The sequence below is a fragment of the Empidonax traillii genome, unplaced genomic scaffold, assembly GCF_003031625.1.
Source record: "Empidonax traillii isolate 1590-97213 ecotype Southwest subspecies unplaced genomic scaffold, ASM303162v1 scaffold158:size1480230, whole genome shotgun sequence".
Taxonomy (NCBI): Eukaryota; Metazoa; Chordata; class Aves; order Passeriformes; family Tyrannidae; genus Empidonax; species Empidonax traillii.
In genome coordinates, this window is record NW_020955351.1 from 1189126 (window position 1) to 1211229 (window position 22104).

At 56.8% G+C, this 22104-nt stretch overlaps 1 protein-coding gene across 2 annotated transcripts; it reads right to left on the reverse strand.

Moving 5' to 3' along the window:
• Positions 1–5266: 5266 nt before the first annotated feature.
• MFGE8 (milk fat globule-EGF factor 8 protein) lies at positions 5267–16052 on the reverse strand. 2 transcript variants are annotated; one of them, XM_027884962.1, is made up of 10 exons: positions 15957–16052; positions 12493–12618; positions 12103–12228; positions 11473–11586; positions 10849–11030; positions 10290–10445; positions 9286–9430; positions 8233–8417; positions 6808–6963; positions 5267–6683 (listed from the first exon to the last, which is right to left on the reverse strand). In XM_027884962.1, the coding sequence occupies exons 1-10, from the start codon at positions 16027–16029 to the stop codon at positions 6540–6542; spliced, it is 1407 nt and encodes a 468-aa protein (XP_027740763.1). In that variant the 5' UTR covers positions 16030–16052; the 3' UTR covers positions 5267–6539. The 2 variants fall into 2 exon arrangements, with proteins under 2 accessions (XP_027740763.1, XP_027740762.1); XM_027884961.1 differs by having other exon boundaries at positions 8233–8435.
• Positions 16053–22104: the final 6052 nt, after the last annotated feature.

The window sequence follows — 22104 nt, forward strand, 5'->3', positions numbered from 1 at the left end:
CAGCAGAACGGCTCGCCTGCTCGCAGAGGAGGGTGCAGGCAACAGGAGCAGTGCCCCTAGACCTGCCCCACAACCGGGGCTGCCAATCCCCTCCCTCCTCATCTTCCCGCCTGGGTCACACCACACACACACATTCGCTGCTGGGGCTTGTGGGGCACCCGGCTCGGGGGGGGGAGTGCTGAGACCAAACCGGGGACGGGGCAGCTGGAGAAACGGGATCCCAGGGTGTCCTTTGAACAGGGAGCAATGGGAAAACATCACGTAGGGGTACAGAGGGAAAGCAGTGGCTGAGCCCCACTGTAAGCAGCAAGCTCGGTTTACAGAGGCAGCCGAGCGTGCAACCTGGTCGAGGAGGTGGGGAGTGGGCTCAGGCTGCCGCCGCTGCCCCAGCCCCGGACAAAGCCCAGCAGCACCTGCCACTGGCCAAGGACTCCTGACTTCGACCCAGAGCTCTGCACCACAGACACAGCTGGCACCGACCCCATGCAACACATTTCGCTCCCAAAACATGTCCCATGTGTGGGGGCAGCCCGGCTGCCCCACAGCGCCAGAGACCAGCACTGCCCCAAGCTCTGAGTGCCTGGGCACCCACGGGTGCCCTGCATGGGGCTCACCCAGGGTGCTCCCGGGACTGGCTACTTGTGAGGATTCCCAGAGCCGGCAGAGGGGGCCCGGCACTCGGCAAGCCTCCGGCAGACCCCCTCCAACACCAGGAGGGCTCTGACATGTGCGCCCTGCTTAGAGTGCCTGCTTACGAGTGCCTGCAAATGTGCCCCGGGCCAGGGGGCTGTGCGAGAGCGGGTGATCACCCCCGGCAGGGTCCGATACGGGGTACGGTGGTGGTCTCCGGGGACCAGGGTGTGCAACAGACTGTTCTCACCACAGATCGCTCTCTGCCGGACTCTCCTCAGCGGTCAGAGCCACTGCTCACCGTAGGGTGCAGCCCATGCTTGCCACCCACGGGGATCTGCGGAACCAGTGCCCGAGGTGGTGAGGGGTGCACTCCTCGAGCACCAGCGCAGCCCCAGGACCGGCACAGAGGTGAGCAGCGCTGCAGGCACCGGAGCCACGGGAACCACGCCACGTGCTGCCCACGCGCCCCAGGGTGGGCTCGAGGCTCCGCAGACCCACACCTCAGTTTGCAGGGCACCAGCCCTGCTCCCCTTGTACCCCAGTGCCTGGTTACACCCCCCGACTCCCAGAGCCCAGCGTTGCAGTGACGTGCTGGGGGCCCGGCATCCTCAGCTGTAACGCCAGTGAGCATCCGTGGTGCAGCACCTACCGCAGCGATGTCTGGCACCTTCTGCGGTGATGCCCGGCTCCCTCCATGATGATGCCACCCCTCCATGTCCTCCACGGCAAGCAGGGTGCCCACCGCCCCAGAGTGCCAGCCCTCCCCAGTTCCGGCGCTGGGGCAAAGCCCTACTCACGCTGGTTGCGGGCAGGCTGCGGGCAGGCGTGCAGGCAGGCTGCAGGCAGATGCACTGTGTTTAGGGCTCTTGCAGGGCTGAGAGGAAGCAGCTCCAGGGCCTGCCTCTTAAAGGGAAACACACGTTTCCCAACCCCCTGCTCACAGCCAGGAGCTGGGGTGGGTGCCCCCGGCCCCCTGCCTGCCCGGCCTGCCTGGCTGATGATCTGGCCGTGCACCCACACGCTGCCCACACGCTGCTTGCATGCTGCCCGCACACTGTTAACACACCTCATCTGTGATGTGCCAGCTGCCCACATTGCCCCCAACTTTACAGGGTCAGCAGTGGGGAGCAAGGTGCCCTCGTGGGGCTGGTGTGATCTTATGATGGCCCGTGCAAAGCCCTGGTGAAGTCACAGTGCCAGGAAAAAAGAGCCTTCCCTTGTCCCACATATAACCAGGAGGACTGGTTGCAGTTCCCAGGAAAACGTAGTGTCCAGCTTTGGACACATGTGGCAGGAGCACCGTGGACACAAGCAGCCTGGGATAGGTGGGCTGTGTCAGGGGGTGGTTTGTGCCCAGGAAGTGCAAGGCAGCACCTGTCTGCTCTGGGATCTAGGAGAGGCTGCTGAGCTGTGGGGTTCAACCCCTTCAAGGTCTGCTTGGTGCTGTGAGGACAAAGCAGAGGCACAGAACCCAGGGTGAAAGCTCTGGTGTGCCCAGTTGCACCCATGTGAGGGGGCATCATCCCTAAACTTGGATGGTGCCCTCCATGCCAGCTTCCACTGGCACACAGGTATGCAGACCCGTCTCTAAGAGCCCCGGACCGAGTCCTCAGCAAGGGCAGTACGGCGGCGGCACAGCCGGGGGATGCCGGTCAGGGCGTGGACAGTAAGACCGAAAACACGAAGAAACCACAAAGCCGCGTGTGCCCTGACCCATCGACCCGCTGTCCCAGCCCGGTGCGCTGCATCACCCCCCACTTTGTTTTTTTATGGCAAGGAAATGAGGCGTGGGGGCCCCGGTCCGGCTCTTGCCGCCGCGCAGGATGGCTTCAAGCCGGAAAGAAAACAACTCGTGTAAAAATAAACCGCTCCGAGGCTGACTGCGGGGTGAAGGGGGCCAGGACCCCTTTCTGACAGCCCCCCAGCGTGGAGCGCTCCCGGTGCGATCTTGTCTGCCCGACGCCGCCGCACTGATAGGGAGCAGCCGGCAAGGAAACGGCGTTATCTGCCGCCAGCGCCGGCACGGCAGCCCGAGTTCCCCGGGGGAAGCCCCGACCGGGGATGACCGTGGGACCCGCGGTCTGGAGGCACTGCTCTCCCTTGTTCTCCTTTTCCCTGCACACCCACCGGGCCTGCCAGCCCTCCCCGAGGAGGGACGCGGTGGAGCCGGGCTGCCCAGGGACATGGGAGTGTGACGGCCGGGCACGCCGCCTGCTCGCCTGCCCGGAGCAGCCTGTCCCGCAGCCCACAATGGAGGGGCAATTACATCTCCCGGCATGCGGCCACTGTGCTGCCCTGCAGCCTGGCCGATGGTCTCTGTCCCTCCCAGCCCCGCCCCTTGGCCAGAGGGGATGGTGGGATGACATCCCAGCTGCATCCCGGCGACCAGTGCCCCCCTGCAGTTGCTTGCCCAAGTTGTCCGTGTCCCCGTAACCCAGCGACTGGGATGGTTCCCTCCACCCGCTGCCTGTGCAGACAGACAGACAGACAGCCCTGTCAGGGCACAGTGCTCCCTGGCATGGCCGGCCCATTGTTCCAGAGCTGAGGGACCAGCCCCACAGTGTCCTGTGCTGCCTGTGCTGCCTGCACTACAGCGCCTGCAGCAGCCATCCTCTGCCCTGCCATCCCTCTGCCAGGGAAGGGGACAGGAATGCTTTTGTGCATCTCTTTTCAGCAACAGCACCTGGCTCACCTTTGGCCATGACTCTTGTCTGGATGTGGCCAGCGATGCTTCTCCTTTCTCCTGGTCAACAGGCAGAATGGGGAAGGATCTGGCCATTGGCAGACCCGGAGGAAAAAAAGGAATCCCCTTCACTCCTTACCACCTCTCACTCTATTTGTGGCACTTCTGGGATGATCCTATATTTGTTTTCTGCTCCCTGAGGGGAACCCTGGGTGGGACCACAGGTTTTCAGAGTAAGCAAAGCTGCACGGGGTCAGCATAGCTCTGACCCAGGAGCACATGTTTAGGGCATGTGTTTAGGGCTGGCTGAAATTTTGGCTGAACGGGAGCCATAAAACTGTCATCCCTGTCTTCCCTGCCTCAAAGCCAGCAGCTGACAGGTCCACTGTGGCCCCACCAGAGAGATTTGTCCATGAAATGCCACTGACACTGGATGATTACAGCAGGAACCTGTTGTCAAGGCCAAAACTGCGGAGGAACACTCACATTCCTGGTAGGATGGAGGAGGTGCTGGGCTTTCCGGGTGGTGGTGAGAGGGGAGAGGATGCTCTCCCTGACGGCTGCTTCCTGAGGAACCAGCACGCAGCAGCTGGCAGCACAGGCAGCCGAGTCAGCAGGCAGCAGGGTGCCACAGCATGCCGGCCATCCTGGCCTTCCTGCTGCTCCACCAACCCAGCCACATCCAGGAAGAGCATCCAAGGGATAGGGACAAACCATGAGGGGCTGTGCATGGTGGGGAAGGCACCCTGGCTCTCACCAACGCCCCCATCCTGGGGCTCCAGAGGAGGAAGGAAATGGCCGCAAGGTTGAGAAAGGGCTCAGCATCCGCCAGAGGGGCTCACTTGGGGGGTAGTAGTGGGCAGGGGGAAGCAGCAGCCAGGGGCTGAGGATGCATCCCCTGCTCTGAGACACGGCATCTGCTCCCATCACCCTCCTCATGGAGCCTCTGCCGTGTCTCTGGCTCAGGGCTGTCTTGGCTGGACTCCACGCGAACTGCTCTTATCTCTGCACCAGCTTCCCGGTGATAAGGGTGGCATGTCTGGAGGTGAACCGGGCAGACTGTCCTCCCTGTCCCTGGCTCTAGCTGTGGCTGCAACTTGTCACCAAGTAGCCACAGCCACAGTGAATTCAGACCCTGCTCTGCAAGCAGCCCTTCAACCCTCTGGAGCTGGCACCCACAGTCAGGCAAGAGCCCACCCCCCACAGGCAGAGCCCAAGGAGGGGATGTCAGGACAAGCAGGGCACTGCTGGCAGCAGGAATGTGCATGAATATTGTCCAGTGCTGTGGGGACAGAGAGCTGTGGTGGGAAGCAGGTGGTCCTTGGCCATTTGTGCCAATCTCAAGGGTCCCTGCCCAGTGTGGCAGAAGACTCTGTGGAAGAGCAAATCTCCTCTGCTCTGTTCATTCCAGTGCTCCTTCCCTACAAGGGACCCCATCCTCAATGCAGGGGGATCCTGCTCCAGCAGCATCCATCTCCCAGCCCTGCCCAGGGGGCCCTGCTGGGAACATCCCTGTGGGCAGCCCTGGCAACACTCACAGCTCCCTCCAGCCCTGGGAGCACACTGGGGCGTAAGAGCCTATCTAGCTCCAAGCTGGGGTTTTTGCTAGAGGATTAAAGCCAAAGGAGGAGACAAAGGGCGTGGGGTGATGATAGAGGCTTCCCTTTCCCAAGTCCCTTCCCACTGCGCCTGGCCAGCTGCGAGCACAGGCTCAGGCAGCTGCAGACAGGGCGGAGGCAGCAGGGAAGATGTGCACAAAGCCCTAATACCCTGTTTTTCAGACAGCTAGGAGAGTCTGTGAAAGGAGAGGTGTGGGGTCATCACAGCAGCTGGCAGCCCCCCAGGATGGAGGAGCCAGGGGGTTCAGAAGGGATCCTGGGGGATCACTGGACCTGCTGGGCTTTGGGAGATGGCTCTCAGGGAGGCACAGAGCAGACAAGCCAACAGCCCTAAAGTTTCAGCTGGTTTTAATACTGTCAGAGACACCCCGGAGCGGGGCTGCCGCCACATCCCACCCCTTGGCCCTTGCCAAAGTGAACCCACGGCCCCACGGCCGCTTCACATCCCAGCAGACAGGGGAAGCAATGCTGCCAGCCCGGGACTGCCCGCCTGTGCTCCCACCTGCTGGCTCCAGGTCTCGCTCATCTCCTACTGCTAATCCTGAGAGCATTGCAAGAGGTTCCTCTCCACCCCACAAAAAGGGGAAAAAAAAAAATCGGGTTACAGAAAGGGTCATGGCACAGCTCTCTACCTGCTGCATTTAGGTGGTTTAGCTACCACCTTTCCCATCCTTTTTCCATATCCTTGTGGCTACAAAACCATCCCTCTGCACTACCAGATCACAGTCCCCCTCAGCTCTGGGGACAATGGACCTCCAGATATGCCAAACTGCAGTGGGCTGGGATTGGCAGCAATGCTGAGACTTGGGAGGACACAGGAGCTGGCACCCCAGGAAGGGGAATGCCTGCCAAAATGCCAGCCATGGCACCTTCTGGAGCATCCAGTGGGTAGAGCCACCAGCAATGGGGACCCCGTGCCTCTTGACAGGAGCCATCTCATCACTCCCCTCACACTGTGCGGTGCTGACACCACAGGCAAGAATATCCAGGGCCTGGCAAAATAGGCAGGGTACAACAGCTGAGTTTTTTCACAGGATTTTCAGAGCCCCTGCTTGCAGACGTGCAGGGAGCAGGAAGGACAGCGGAGGCTGCAAGCCCAGGGTGCCTGCCCTAAGCCCCTGAAAACTGCTGAGCCCCGAGAAGGTGCAGGCAAGGGACTGCCACTGGCTGCAGACTCTCTGCTGGAAGCAGAAGCAAGAAGGGGGAGAAAATTTGTCCCCAGCTTTAGCTGGGAGTATACAGCCAAGCCCTGATTGCATGACAGGGCCCCCCAGCAAAGCCCCATTTGCAGGATGGGGTCCCCCAAGGAAGCCCCAGTTGCAGGAGAGGATCCCCCAGCCAAGTCCCAGTTGCAGGGGTGGGTCTCAGCCCTGGCTGGCGCGGCAAAAAGGGCAGGAGCCGTCCCCACATCCCACCTGCAAGGGCCCCGTAAAGTGCAGTGCTGCAGCCCCAGCACCAACGCGGGGCAGGGGAGCCCTCTCGGCCGCCTCCCGAGTGTGGGGACATGGAGAGGGGGTGTGAGGTCAGAGCAGGAGCGGGCAGGGGCAGGCAGGGCACAGGCCGGGCGGCGGGGAAGAGCAGCCCCGTCCTTCCTCCCCACGCGCCTACTCGTCGCAGCCCAGCAGCTCCACGCGCAGGGTGATGCGGTTGTGCCAGGCCACGGGCAGGATGCGAACGAAGCGGGCATAGAAGGGCACGTCGAACACGTTCTTCTTGTGTGAGAAGTTGTCAGTGTTGCCGTGGAAGATCTAGGAGGGGACAGGTGGCTGTCAGCGCCGCCCAGGACCACCCCCCACTGCAATCCACCCCTCCCCACCACAGCATTCCTGAGCCCCTGGAGGTCACTGCCCACCTTGCCCTGCCCACACCCACCTTGGTGCTGTTTGTCTGGCCATCCCGGTACAGGGTCCAGGATGTGCCATTGTCACTGTAGGCCACCTTGTAGGCTGCCACATATTGGATGTGCCCAAAGTCACGGGCTCCTTGCGTGATGATTCCTGTCACCTTCTTCTGGTCCCGGAGGTCGATCTGGCAGAGAGACAAGGCTTGTCACAACTCCTTTGTAGGGGCGGTGCTCCCACCCTACAGCACCCTTCATGTTCCAGAGGCACCCAGGATGAGCTGGCCCTCAGGGGTCAAGAATGGAGAAAACACCACTGGAACCCCGCCCCAATGCCAGGCAACACATAAAACACTACTGTGAAATATTTGATCCTTCAACACTCACAGCATCTCTCAAGGCATTCTAACGTGAGTGCAAACCCACCACCTCAGTGTCCTTGCCCATGCCCACCACCTCCACATTTTTTGCTGAAAATATCAATGTGGGAATAATAGCAAAAAAATCTCCATTCAAAAAAAAAAAAGATTCCCGGAGGAAATGCATTTCCACTGGAAAGCAGTTCTGGTTGACAAAATATGCTGTTCAGCACAGGCTGACATTTGGGTTCTAAGTGAGATGGTTTCTATTCTCTTTATTCTGCCACACTGTGCTACTGCTGCTGGCACAGGGTAACAAGCAAAGGAGCTGAAAGTCTCCTTAATTTAGTTCTTTTTCCATGCTCATCAAGAGCAGTTCCAGCCATGCAATATAAATCCTGAGTGTATATGTAAATTTACGCACACATACACACACAGGCAGTCTGTGGTGCAACAGCCCAACTCAGTGTGTCATCCCGACCCTCACAGCCAAAGTCTTGATAAGCTGTTTTATTTAGGGCTGTGAAACAGCTGCTTTTAATCATTTCCCAAATAAAAAGCAGGACAAATATCTAAACTGCTTTGTCCTATTATGTCATGGAATCATGTGAAAAGTATAAAAACAGGGGAGGAAAGGAAACTGAGAAGGAAATTTCAAAACTATTTGTTTCCATTCCAGACTGAGAAGAGAAAAGCAAACCTGATTTTGTCCTGCAAAACAGAAACTTGGTGTTCTGGGCAGCCAGAGGGTCGTGGGACTGTCACCTCGGGCTGGGATGGCATTTCCTCAAGGGGTGATGCAGAGTTGGGGTGCTGTATGCTTGATGCACCCCACGAGACACAGACACAGCACCACCTTGTCCCTACGGGCGCTGACCCAGAGCTCCAGGACTGCTGTTAAAACCAGAGGCTGCGGTCCCATCCTGACCTGCCCCTGTGATCCCAGCTTGGGCCGCGCACAGCCGGGCTGTATGCGCCATCCTCCTTCCAGCCACCTCAGCACAGGAGGTGACCCCAGGCACAGGAGGTGGCCCCAGGCACATCTGGAGAAGCTGGGGAGGAGACAGGAGGTTACAGAGGGAGGGCCTGGAGACCCACCTGCAGCCACTCGGACTGGCCGTTGTTCAGCGCGGTCCAGGCGTTGGTTTTGCCCGTCATGTCCAGACGAGCGTAGTGGGGGTGCCAGGTAAAGGCATCAATGCCCCAGGTCTTGAAGACGCTGGAGGCTGTGATCTGCTGGTCGGAGATCAGGCGGGATTTCATGCCCAGAGGCTCCGAGCAACCTGCCGTGTTGAAATACACTGTAACACAACAGTTTACACAGGCAGTGAAAAGGAAAGAGTCCACGGCACCGACGCGAGCAAAACCCCGCAGCCCTGCCAGAAGCCAGCCCCACATTCCCATGTTTCCAATGCCTGAAGCAGCAACAGGGTCATGCAGGGAAATGCTTAGCAGAGTCACAGAGCCGCCTTTTCCCAGGATTTTTAGCTCCCAGCTATTCCCTGTCTCACAGTGCCTCCTGCTGCAGAGACGAGCAGATGTCCCCACAGCACAGCACAGCCCTGGAATACAGAAAGCTTTGGCAGGAGGCAGAGGAGGATGTTTTCACAAGAGAAGAGAGCAACGCAAAGACATCCCCAGACAAAATCATGGATGGCACCACACCCACACAGCAGCAGGATAGGACCCAAGCCCCCACAGCATCCCACTCCCAGAGACACGAGTCCCACTCAGCTGCTGGAGATGTGCCACAGGGCAGGAATGTGGGCGGCACAGGGAAAGGGCTCACTCCTCACGTTTCCCAGAGTACTTTGATCCTCTGGTGCTTTTCAAGCTCCCCCGCAGGAAAAGCAGCCAAGCAGCCGGTTCACAGCTCAGACAGGGAGGGGGTGCAATAAAAAGTCCCGGCTTGGAAGGTGTTAGAGGTGTTAGCAGCATGAGAATGCAGCTCGAGCTGGCTGAGCCAGTGGGATTAGCAGCTTTTACTCCCCAAACACACCCCAGGGTATTTCCAGGCACCAGCCTGAGGAAAAATAAGCCCTGACAAATGCCTTGTGCTGGGTGATCAGAACCAGGACAAGGGGTGATGCCCTGCTCCGTGTCACCCCCTGCCCTGCGGCCCCTGGGGAGGGGACAGCCACCAACATTTACCGTTCATCTCACAGCCGATGAGCTCAAAGCGCAGCGTGCAGGCGCGGCGGCACATCACAGGGTAGATGCGGATGAACTGGGCCGTGATGGGGGGGTTGAACATGTTGGTCCGCATGGTGCCGTAGTCCATGTTCCCCTCAAAAACCTGCAACAGTGAGCAGGGCTGAGTGGCCCAGCCCTCCCACAGCCTCCTGCATCAAATCCCTTGCACAGCAGACGGGCAGACCTCAGCACCGCCAGTGGCAAAAGGGCAGAGAGCGGAAAGCTGGGCTCTGCTCTCGTGCCCTGGAGCAGCGCACGACTTTGCAGCAGCTTTAACACTCTCAACAGAGCTTTGCAATATTTTCTGCTTCATCCTCACCCCCACAGAGCCACATGTGCAGCAACATCCACTTCTTCCCGCTATCACAATGCTCCACAAATTATAAAAAGCACAGAGGTAACTCACTACTTTCTTTTTAACACAACAAATAGAGTCAGGTTATGTTTTCATGCATTTTTTTCCACTGCTGCAGAAACAAGAGGAATTTTTTGGTTTTGTAAAGCAAAGCAGATACTCACAACCATTTCCTGGATGCTCAAAAAACCACCAGGAGATACTTGCCATAAAGAACTGAGAGTGGAGAGCACTGCAATCTACGAGTATTTCTGCTCTGAGAGACACACTCTTGATGAGTGCTTGGTGCAGACACACAACAAGCCACCCAAGCTGTTCAGTAGCACTGCCAGACCGTGCCCAGTTCCCACAGTGTGTCAGTGATAAAGATATTATCTGAATGACCTAAATATGTCACTGCTGCTTCTTTGATTATGCTTATTATGGTCAATTAAACAGAGGCAGAGAGTCCTTCTCGGTGCTGGAACCGCCTGTGCCATCTCGCTGCTAGGATGGCTCCCAGCACAGCTCTGCCCCAGGTCAAAAGCATTTTCCCACACACGGGGACACTTTGGGATGCAGCTCACAGGGGTGGGGGGAGTTGGGAGCGCAGAGCATCGCAGCCCACCTTGTCTACATCCAGCTTCTCGTCCTTGAAGAAGGTGAACTCACGCCCGTCCAGGCTGTAGGCGACTTTGTAGGCGCGGACGAACTCCTGCTGCCCCACTCGGCGTGCGCCCTGCGTGATGATCCCGCTCAGCCGCATCTTCCGCAGCAGGTTGGCCTGTGGAGGGGAGGAGGATAAGCAGGGCACAGCACGGAGGGGGTGCACAGCCCCTGCACCCACCAGCACCACCAAGCCTGGATGGGAAGGTGGGCTCACTCAGCATCAGGACCAGGACAGAGGCTGCCCAGGGCACTGTGTCTTCCTCCAGGCAAAAGCCCTCCAGCCCTGCATCCCACAGTGGGCAGACCAGGGAGCACCACCCCAGGTTCTCATCTTCCTCCAACAGACTTGCCTTCTCCAGACACATCCCAAGATGCCCCTGGGTGGAACCCTGCTGCAGAAATTCAGCCCCTCATTTCCCACCAGGAGCAGAAAAATCCCATGACAGCAGTGCTGCAAGATCAGCCATGGCTACTGGGGCTGCTCTCTATGCTGGTGCTCCCAGTCCTGCTGCAGGTACCTGGATCCAGGGGCTCTTGTCATAGTCGCTGGAGGTCCAGGCATTGACAATGCCGTGGTTGTTGAGGCGGGCAAGCTCCGGCCCCCAGCGCTGGAGGCCGAGGAAGCCGTAGTAAACAGAGGATGCCGAGAGCTGGGCATCAGAGATGGCTCCTCCTTCCATGCCCAGGAGAACAGCACAGCCTGGGGACAATGGGAAGATCAGGGCCAAAGAGAAACAGTAACCAGGGAGCAGAACTAGGGGTCATTTGTTTCTTGTCTGGGGACAGAGAAGGAGATGGAAGCCAGCTCTAGGATCTGGTTGTCCCCAAGGTGTCCCCTGCTCCCCAGCCCTCATCCAAAACCACACCATCCATCTGTCCCCCTCACAGTACAGAGGTCTGGGGTGGGAGTGCCATGTGGGGGCCACCCCAGAGAGGAGACAGCACCTTTCCAAGTATGTTCCCTCCATTAGGACCTGGTTGGCTGGCACCAAGGGCAGCCAGCACACCAGCACCCACAGCTACCCTGCAGATCCCTTAACCCAGCTGGTGAGATCTCTCCTCAGCACACTGGCAATGATGGACAGAGTAGCAGGGAACAGGGAAGGAAAGGGAATTCTGTACAGTTGGTGCCAGGGACTTACGGACATGGCAGGTCTTCCCCAAGAACGGAGAAGGACACTTGCAGGTGTAGTCACCATCCAGGTCCAGGCAGGTGCCTCCATTTTTGCAAGGTTGAGAGGAGCACTCGTTCTTGTCTAGGAGACAGAGTGGGGGAGCTTAGGAGGTGATCCCAGAACCAGTCCCAGAGAGGAGACCCCTCATTTGGTGCAGTGGGAAGAGGGGATGCATCCCCTGAGCAAGGGCCATGGCAGGGTCCCTGCTGATAGGGTGGCACGGGTTGAAGCTCCAACCAAAGGAGCCATCTACACCACATCCCCACTGAGAGCATTCACACAGGTGCACCGGGACAATCAAGGCTGGGAGCTCACATGGAGCAGGCCGAGCCTCGAGGTACCCCTTGTCTCATTCCTCGAGGCACTGTGTCCATCCAGAGAAGCAAAACAAGGCTCAGAGACAGCCTGTCCCCATGCCGTGGTCCTTCCCTCCACCCTGCAAGCTGCAAAACAGCCCATGGTCCCTGACAGAAGCTAGTGCCCCACACAGTCATAGCTGCAAACACCCTCCAGTTGTTACCCCTGAGTTATCCAGAGGGACTCTAAGCCTTAGTGGAGAAGCAGCTTCCCCTGGTCCCCCCACTCCACCATACTCACTGATCTGGCAGTGCACCCCATCGTACCCCGCGGGGCACTTGCAGATGTAGTCGGTGAAGACGTCCCCCCGGTTTGGGACCAGCTGGCACTCGCCATTGTTGTGGCAAGGATTGGGGTGGCAGGGGCCTGGGGAAGGGAAAAAACAGCTGTAATATAGGCACAGGTGGAAAATAAGAACATCCAGTGGGCTGCCACTTCCCAAGGACATTGCATTCCCCCCAGGTGTATCCCGTCACCGTATCCATGCTTGGATCGCCACCCTATGTTTCCATCTGCCATCAGCAAGGCCAGACCCCAGGGGAAGTGGTGTAGGACCACAGCAAGGGCACACTAACTTCCTGCAAAGCTCCTGGCCTTCATGGAGCACCCGGGAGAGGGTCAGCTCCTCACCTTTCTCCGTCTCATTGCAGTCAATCCCAACGTAGCCCTCGGGGCAGATGCAGAAGAAAGGGGCCTCATTAATCCCAGTCAGGCAGGTGCCCCCATTCTGACAGTGGTTCACATCGCAGAAGTCACCTGGGAGTAAAGCCATGTGTCACTGCAAACCATCCTTGAGGCGGGCATCCGCCAGAACCCCATGGATGCACATGAAGGCATCCCAACCCAAAAGCAGGAACCAGTCTGCTGCAGATTCCACGGGGAGGGGAGCACCTGGCTGGGACCGACTGCTGGATCCTGCACAGGGCTGCTGGCATTCAAGAGTGATGGTTGAGACCAGGAGCATGAGAGAGCAGCAAGGACCTGCCTGGCTCTGGCACATTAAAAAGGGGTTTAACAGAGTCTCCACATCAAAGAGAGGACAGGGGAAACCCAGGGCTTTGGTGCATCAAATGTTTCTGATGTTTGGCTGGGAAGCAGGGGTGGCCAGGCTAGGGTTCTCTCAGGCACGAGCAGGACAGGATCATTCAAGGGAGAGGGGCTGGTGCCACTGCTGGGTTTTGCTCATGAAAGTTTGTACTTTTAAGAACACAAACAAAAGCAATTGTAGGGGAAGCCCGCATGCCTTGGTTCCCAGATGCTGGAGACATGCAGGGAGGGAGCACAGAGTCCATCCCTGCAGAACATCTGCCAGACTTTCATCACTCCCCCAGAAGCTCCCATAAGGCAGCCCCAGCTCATAGGCAGGTTCCCCCAGGGAACTGGTAGGTCTGCACCATCTTCTCTGCCTGTTCATCCACTTCCAGCATCTCCCATGGTATAGGGTTTACTTGGCAAGGTGGTGGCAGTGGCAAGGGGCTGGAAGGGTGGCTTCTCCAAGAAGACACCAGGAGCTGCTCCCAGGTTGGAGACAGCCAGTCCCAGACAATGCCAAAACAGACCCTCTGCTGCCCAAAGCCACGCCCATCACCAACAATCGGGTTGCTTCTGTGACAATAAATGCAAGAAAAAGTAAAAAACACTGCACAGCAGCTGTGGGCGAGGAGAGAAATGTGAGAGAAACAGCCTTGCAGACACCCCCTTATTCACTTGCAGAGAATAAGGAGGGGAAGGATGTGCTCCAAGTGTTGCCCATGAAGAAGACCTGTCTCCCTGCAGCCTGTGGAGGACCACAGTGGAGCAGATATCACACTGCAGCCCACAGAGGACGCCAGGAGGGAACAGTCTCTTCCTTATGGACTGTATCTCATGGAAAGGACCCACAACAGAGCAGCTCATGAAGAACTGCAGTCCATGGGAAGGACTCACACTGGATCTTTGCCTTCTTTTTCCCATCCTATCCTGTTGAGGAGGGGAGTGAGTGAAGTCAGCCCACCGCACCCATCAACCTTCTGCTTCCCACTGCAGGGCTGAATCAGATTGCAAGAGCTGGGCTGAAATTCCTCCCACCCTTAATTAATTCTGCCCTAAAAACTGCAAGACAGCAACATACTCCATAAACCTACATCAGATTTCCACAGAACGGGTTGAAAGCCTCAGTAACTCCTCATCAAGCGCTAGGACAGCACATCCCTTGATGGCAGGCTCTTCTCTGCCACGCTGCAGGTGTCAGAGCAAGGGCTGAACCCACGTGGAGACCCAGGAATAACCCTTCACTACCTACATGACCTGGAGAAGGTGGAAGTTAACAAGCTGTGGGCTCGGTGCCCAGACCCACACCAAACAGTGCAGTTCTCATTAGCCTAAGCTACTACTCAGTGAGCTCCTACTCATTAGTCCTATAATAGCAGGACTCCTTTGAGTTAATCCTGCTCTTCCTGACACTCCACATCTGTAGGGTACACACTGGTGGCAGACAGGCCAACATCAGATGAAGGTTTCCAAAAAGATGTTGTAGCTCCCTTAGCCCAGCCTCAGGAGGCAGAAAAACTTGGGCAGCGGTTCAAGTCTCTGCCTGCACTGCCCAGCCTGTTCTGCATGACCTCATGCTCCATCAATGCGCTGCCATGAGCTACACCATGGGAAGAGAGGGCTCCTGCTGATACTGGGGATGCCTTTGCCCCACGCCCCTCCGCAGGTCTCAGGCACATCCAGCCTCTTCATCCCAGGGATCTCTCCCGGCAGCCAGCCAGGACCTTGCGGACAGAACAACTTCTGTTCAGCAGAGGCTGCCTCCCCAGGCATGGAGCGCCAAGGAACGTGTCCTCCCCAGCATCCTCGCTGCCTCCAGCGCAGGAGTGTCCGGGGTGGGACACAGCAGCAAAGCAGCAATGAGTCCTCCCAAGGTCAGGACAGGAGGGGTCCCAGTTTTATACTTCAGTTATTCCAAATAACTAGACTCCCTTTTATCCCCTCCCAGGAATAATCCCTTACATGGTGGGTCTCGGTAGCCAGTCCCCTTCCTAGCAGGGAGGCACACAGGTCACATTTTCCACTGTAGCAAGCAGTTTGGGACGCTCCTGTTTCTCGGCTGTTTTGGGCCTGGTTTCAGAGCAGTTCAGCATCTCCATCCTCCACACACACATTTTTCTCCAGTCAGGGACAGAGCTGTCACAGGCTGAACACTCAGGAACCAAGGCAACAAAGATCAGCCACCGCTTTTGGAAATGTTTGCTTATATGAACCCACAGGCTGGCTGGAAGGCAAAAATAACATCCTCCAAATACTGGGACGGCTCATCCCAGCAGGGCTGGGGGAGGTCAGGTCTCGAGAGGGCAGAAAGGGCACCTCAGCCCAGGGAGAACAAATACAAACAGGGCCTTCCTCACCCCTTCCTGCTGCCCTTTGTCCCTTGGCCTGGAGCCTCCACTTGGGCTTTGCTCCCCTTTTCTCTGGTCCCGTCCATCCCTTTTGGGACATGACCCACTGGGTGATGATGGTGCTGCTACTCCCCGGGGTTCCCCTGGCCAGGCCAGCTGGGCGCGCAGTACCAGGCGGTCCCAGGGAGTTGTTTACACTGTGGGCACGGTTATCTCAGCCTGAGAGCACGGGATACCCGGCTGAGCGACTCACTGCTCGGGAGCCGAGTTCCTCTGCTCCTGCAGCGGCAGGAGAGCGCTACGCACTTTCCCACTCGCACCCCTGCACCCCACACACGGCAGCTGGGACCCGCTCACCCCGCTCACCACATCCTCTCGCTCTGCATCCGGATCCCCGGTATCCCGGCTTTCCCTGCACATCGGACAACCCCTGCACCCTGGATCCCCTGCACTCCGGATCCCCACCATCCCGGGATCCTCAGTACTCTGGATCCTCTGCTCCTCACGCTCCCCTGCACGGAGGATTCCCTGCATACCGGACAACCCTGCACTCCAGATACCGGATCCCCAGCACCCCAGGCTCCTCGCCACCCTGGCTCCCCTGCACTACGGGACCCCCGGCACCCCGATTTCCGTCACTCCAGCACCCTACACTCGCTGGCAGCCAGGTTTTCCTACACCCAGGCTCCTCGGCATCCCGGACTCCCCGGCACTCACCGGACACGAGCAGCAGCAGCGAGAGCCCCAGTGCCAGGGCGAGCAGCAGTCGAAACGATCTCTCCACCCTCATGTTGCGTCCCGAGCCGAGCCGAGCCGAGCCGTGCGATCCCCACCGAGCCGCTCCGCTCCGCTCGCCGCGGGGCTCGGGGCGGGCAGTGACTCAGCCCGGCCCGGCGGCCCCACGTGCTCCGCCGCCCGCCCCCGGGGCGGGACCGGGACCGGCCCCATCGCGCCCGGCACTGCCCCACAGAGGGTCCGCGACCCCGGGGAGCCCCCTCGGGGGGTGCAGGCAGCACTAGGGGTGCAGGCAGGAAGGAGGGAGCAGGCAGCGCTGGGGGTGCAGGCAGCAAAGGGAGCACCGCAGCCAGCCCGGGGTGTAGGGTTCAGGCAGGCAGCAGGAGGGCGAGAGGTTGTGGACTGGCCTCAGAGCCAAAGGTGCCTCATTAGCAGCCTGGAAGTAAGAGCCACCACGGGCAACCTGATGATGCACCATTGCGCTGGTTTGCCCCATGCCAGACCTTGACCCTCGGGTGGCTGGTGGGGACTTCCTGAGCCTGGCAGTGCCCATGGCTCCTGGCCCTGGCTGGGAGGCAAGAGGGTGCAGAGCTGGGCCGGGATGTACTTGGGGGCTGCCAACACTTGGCAGGAGGAAGAGCTGTACTGCAGCACAAACCTCCCTTTTTCTCTCCCTGGGTGAGATGAAAGCTGGCGAGGGCTTTCCCTCTGTCAGACAGGGAACAGGAGTGCCTTGTACTACCCTTGTCACCCAGCATGCCAGTGGTATGGGGTTTTCCCAAGTTCCTCCTAACTAGCATCGAGGAAAACAGCTTTCAGCCAGGTTGGGCGTACACAGGAAGGGGACTGGGAGGGACATAACAGTTCTCTGCCCAAAGCACCACACCACAGCTACACTGGTTCAGCCACAAACTAGCTCTTCTTTGAGCTGTGCCCAGCCACCAAGGGCTGGAAAAGCCCAGCCATGCTCTTGAGAGGAACTGGTGCCATGTGGAGAGCTCTGCCTTGGAAGGCAGAAACATATTTAACCCTGAAAGACTAAAGCATATTGAGGCTAAATCCATATTCAGCAGCAAATTCTTTGGAAAAGAGCACAGCACAGGAGTGCTGGATAATTTGACCCTGTAATGGAAAGCCCTCCTCCTCCTAAACATGGAGCTGGTTTTTATCTCTTCTTGCAAAACCCTCCATTTCAGCATTAACTAACCCACCTCAGACACTTGGGCTGCTCATATTTATGTGTTGACTCTGCCCAAGTGTTGCTACATTCCTGGCTTTGGCAATGCAGCCACGGCAGCAGCCGCAGGCCGGGCAGCCCAGCCAGACCGTGCACTTTGACCAGTCTTCCCACTGCAACTCCAGTGTCCAGCTAATGCTTTTCTCAGATGCAGTCAGCCAGTGCCCATGAGAGCACCCAAACTGGGAGTGATACCCAAGGGAGAGACCTGCCAGCAGGTCCTGGTGCACTGGTGATTTGTCGGAGTGCTAAGATACGAGGAACACATGGAACTGGACACCTATTCCCACCTACAGCCATCACCCTTGCTGGCAGTGTTTTCTTTAGTTAATAAAAACCCAAAGGAAACGCCAGGTAGAGTTTAACTCCAGCGTAGGGAGAAACAGCAGCTGGAATGGAAGGAGAAGAGAAGACACAGTACTTGCTTTCGAATAACCCTTTAACCTCAGGGTAATTACTGCTGTGGTGTTCCGACGAAAACAAGGTCAGGAGGAGGAGAGTGCAGGGCAAGATTCCCAGGGCTGTGCACAAGCAACTAGGACAAGGGTGTTTGTTTGGCCTTTTGAGGGGCTAATGCCTGGATTAGTCTCGGAGAGAATGCAAGACCCAGAGGGAGCTACAGAAAAAGCATCAGCCTCTCTAAAAACAGAAAGCAAATGTTTTCTTTCTGTCCCCAGAGGCATGAATGCCGATGTCCTGGGGAACATGCATGGGAAAGGATATTAAAAAGCAAGTGGTGGAGGCCAAGCAGAGCAATGCTCTCTCCATAGGGATGGTGCTTCCTGCAGGCACTAGTGAATGGAGACCTGCGATGGAGAGAGGCATCCCAATGAGAAACCAGGGTTGGGAAGAGTCTGTCGGGTCCCAGCTGGCAGTGGGAAGCTCTGGTTATGGGAAGCAGAGAAGAGAAGAGAAAGGAACAACCTGTCAAGGACAGAGAAGCAAGAAGGAATGGAGACAGCTCCCACAGGCGAACACCACGCCCGGGCTCATACAGCCGCCAAGTTTTTGCAAGGGATGGCTCTACTTGAAAGAGCTGGGTAGGTCGAAGGTCAGGCATAATTTCACTCCCTTCTGCAGGGACTACTTAGGCCTGGTTATAGCAGGATTTACCACTGGGTTTGGTTTCTTCTGCATGGAGATCTGCCAGGCTTTGCTGTGCTGCAACCCTTTCCAAGCTGTGCTGATAGCAGATAGCCTGGTTCCCGTAGCTGGGGTCATAAAGAGGAAAATAGGCGATGGGACCACTCATTTCTCTGATGCAATCCTCTTTAATTTTCAGCTTATACAAAGGTGTTTTCCTGTGAACAAGGGAGGTGAACAATACACAGCCTGCCCCTTGCTCAAGCTTAAAGCCCCCATCTGCCATAAAACTGGCCAGGGTGCGTCCCATGGCTGATGAGTGTGTGGTGAAGGCTCAGGTATCAGCACGAATTTGTGTTCCTTCACTCCCTCTCAGGCACTCACCTCTGAACCACATGATCTCTCATTCCACATTATCAACTAGTAAAAATGCCCCCCCCCCCAGCAAAGTCCTGCTCAGCCCTTGCATGGATTTTTTTTTTTTTTTGGTAGCAGCTCCTATTGTTTGAACTGTCTGTTCTGTAAAGCAGTTCACTGGCTGAGGCTTATCTCAAAAGAAAGTCAACCGTTACACCCCGGAGGGATTCCCCACCCAAAACGCTCCCACAGCCCTCCTTGCAACATGGTTTTTCTCCCTCACCCCAGTTTCAAGAGCCCCAAAAAAAAACCCTGCCAGAGGTAGCCAGCCTCATTCCTCACAGGCATGGCTCTTTCCTAGAGCCCAAAGTTGTGGTTCAGGTCACAGCACAGGTCCTGGGAAGGTTTCCTGCCCCGTGGGATCAAGCCTCTCATCCTGCCACACGTCAGCCACTCCAAGCAGGAAGGAGAAACGATCGCAGCACCACAGCAGTGGATTAAGCCCCAGTCTGCTCCTAATCCCTCTAACAGGATAACCAAGGGCTTGTGCCAGCATCTCTAACCTCCTGCAGCCCCAGCCAGCGTCACTGCCCACCAGCCTGCCAGCACGTAGTTTCCAGTAGCTGCAGAAGACATGCACTCACCCAGACAATCCTTGCATGTAGCTGGACTTTCTTGTTTATAGAGTTTTCTAGAGTAGAAAAAGCTTTCCACACTCTGCCCTTTCCACCAAAAGGGTGACAGTTTCTTTAAACAGAGGCTGTGCATTTAGGCATGCAAATGTTTAGGAATCAGGAACCTCAGGACTATCGAAAAAAACCTGGATACTGAATATCCTTAGGGCATGGAAAGCTGGGTATAGCTACTGAGTGCCCTTCAGGGTATCTAAAACTTTCTGATTTAAAAGGAAGAAGGCAAAGGGCAGCACCATCCCTTAGTTTTGCTCCACTGCCCACTGCTGATCCTGTTGGAGCTCAGATGAGATCCCAGCCAGTTTAACTTCAAGTCCTTTGCTCTAACCTAAATAAACAAGATTATACCCAGCTTAGAGCTGGTGTGTCTGTGTAAGGTACTTAATATAAGCACCTTTATATAACCCCCTTCTCTGAATCCTTTGCAGTCTTTAAGGATTTATCCATGCTTATCTCCAACAGAAAAGGTGTTGCCTTTATCTTCATTTGACAGATGGGAAACCAAGGGCTAGAGGGGCTTGAGGGAAGGACATGTCTCTCTTTATTTTGTCCAACCAAAAGCTAGGCACGTGGGCTTGGCCTCTTTCACACACTTCCTCATCAGTGGTGACAGCACCATTTCCAAAGGTCATTTGTGTGTGCTACAGCAGGAATTACCTTGGGAAATACCTGTCTCCTCACTTGATGATGGATCAGCACTGACCTCTGGCCAGGATTAAACCCCTGTGTGGTGGTTCCCTGTGGTGCCTGCCTGGCCCAGCTGGAGCAGAGCCCACATCCCAGACTTGCCTTGCCGCTCTCTAGCCTGTTGCTTGGAAGCACCCATCCAGTAACGGAGTCGGCACTCCATGGTACACCATGATGCACAATCGAAACCGCCTATGGATTAGCAGCTGGGAGCAGCATGACCGTGCCTGAGCACCAAGCAGATGCCACAGCCAGATAAGCCATGGCTCTTTTGTTCTTTTTCAGGAAGCTCTTGGCAAGCTACTGCCTTGACAAAGCACTAACTTGTGTCCTTGATAACTTTATCATCCAGGTTCCTCTGATAACCCAGGTTTCTGTGTCAGGTTTCTGATCCCCTGCCCTGTTATCACGCTCCCAAGACCCCTCCTTACTCAAGCCAACATTTTGGTGCATGTGCTTCTGGCATATGCTTGATGGAAGGTCCTCCAAGACCTGCAAGGATCAAGGCAAGTCTGCAGCCTGATTAAACACGGGGCCTGATGCTGCTAATGCTATATGAATATGTAACAACACGAATGAACTCTAACAAGCTGGGCCACAGGGTTTGTTTGCAAGGAGCCCAGAACCTGTCTTACCGGCTGGTGAAGAAGAGGCGGTTTGCTCATTATGGCACGCTCCCCTCCTGCCCATCCATGCCGGGGAGAGGCTCTGCCCAGGTGGAGGCCTTATTAGTTCGTAAAGTTGTCTTTTGATCTCTGTATCTTGGAGCATAATGAGAAGGTTTGAACTCTGCCCCTCCTACCTTCTCCGTGCCTCCCACTTGCTCTGATCCTCCAGAACAGAGCAGGCAAGGGGAGAACTGCCACAGCTCTGGGATTCACTTCTTCCCAGAGAGAGAAATATTTGGGGCCTTTTAAGACACACTTCAGTAGACACATCTATGGCGATATAGCAGGAAAGCACCTGCACACCTTCCTTTCTGTTGCACAGACACCTGATCATGGGGGGAAATCTGGGGAGATCAAACTTCAAAGGCAGCTCCTTATTCCTTTGGTTCCCCCAGCCCAAAGCAGCAGTCAGAGGCCACCTGGAGCCAGTTGTGCCCCTTTGTGGAGGGGCTGGTGACCACTGATGCAGGATGTTGGCTCCTGTAGGACCTCTGCTCTTGGAGGAAGTTGCTGATGCCCTGTGCCTTCCCCTGCAGCTGCTACAGGAGCTCCTGTGCTGGCAAAGAGCCACACATCCCCCCACCCCATGACCCATCAGAGCCTTTCCCTTGTGATGTAATCTCCCTCCCATCCTGGATCAATCCTGCACTCCTGGCACACTGGTTGCAGCTCCTTCTTCACCGCTTCCTGCCCCTTGGGCTGCAGCCTCCAGAGCCACAGCAGAAACCGCAGCAAGAGCTCGTTTGGCACTGTGGTCTGTGTCCAGGAGAGCCAGCTCAGCCACTCAGTTACTCCTCTCCCATGACTCCTCCTTTCCTCAAAAGGAAATGAAAACAAGCTCCAAGCCAGACATGTGTCCTCAATGAAACCCATCTGTCAGAGCCATCGCCACGGTCCGGCCGGGCTCTTGCCTGGCCGGGACGTCCAGACCCGCCATGGAAAAGTGCACGTAGCCAGCCCCAGGGGCAGCACGCACCCAAGGGGACATGGGGCTGGAGCACTGGACACCACGGGACTGCCAGGGCAGCTGTGTTGTCCCCAAGAGATCTGCCTGGGGCTGTGCTACCTCCCTTCTCAGCAGTGACAACAGCTCACAGGCAAGGAGCCAGCTGATAGATCTGCACATCCACAGATGTCTCCGCACAGTTTCCATACACACCAGTCACAGCAGTGATGACCTTCTTAGCAGGAACAAGAGCGTCCTGAGGGGCAGGGGTATCCACCCATCCCCTAGCTGCTTCACAAATTTCCTCTGAAGGAGGTTACCTAAAGCTTAGTTTTGTACCAGACCCTTATAAAGTCCCAAGTGTTTCTGCCTCCCTGCCAGGAAGCTTATACTAACATGTTTTTAAGACATCCATTGTGTTAGTCATATCCCATATGTCCACTGCAATCACCCCTCCTTC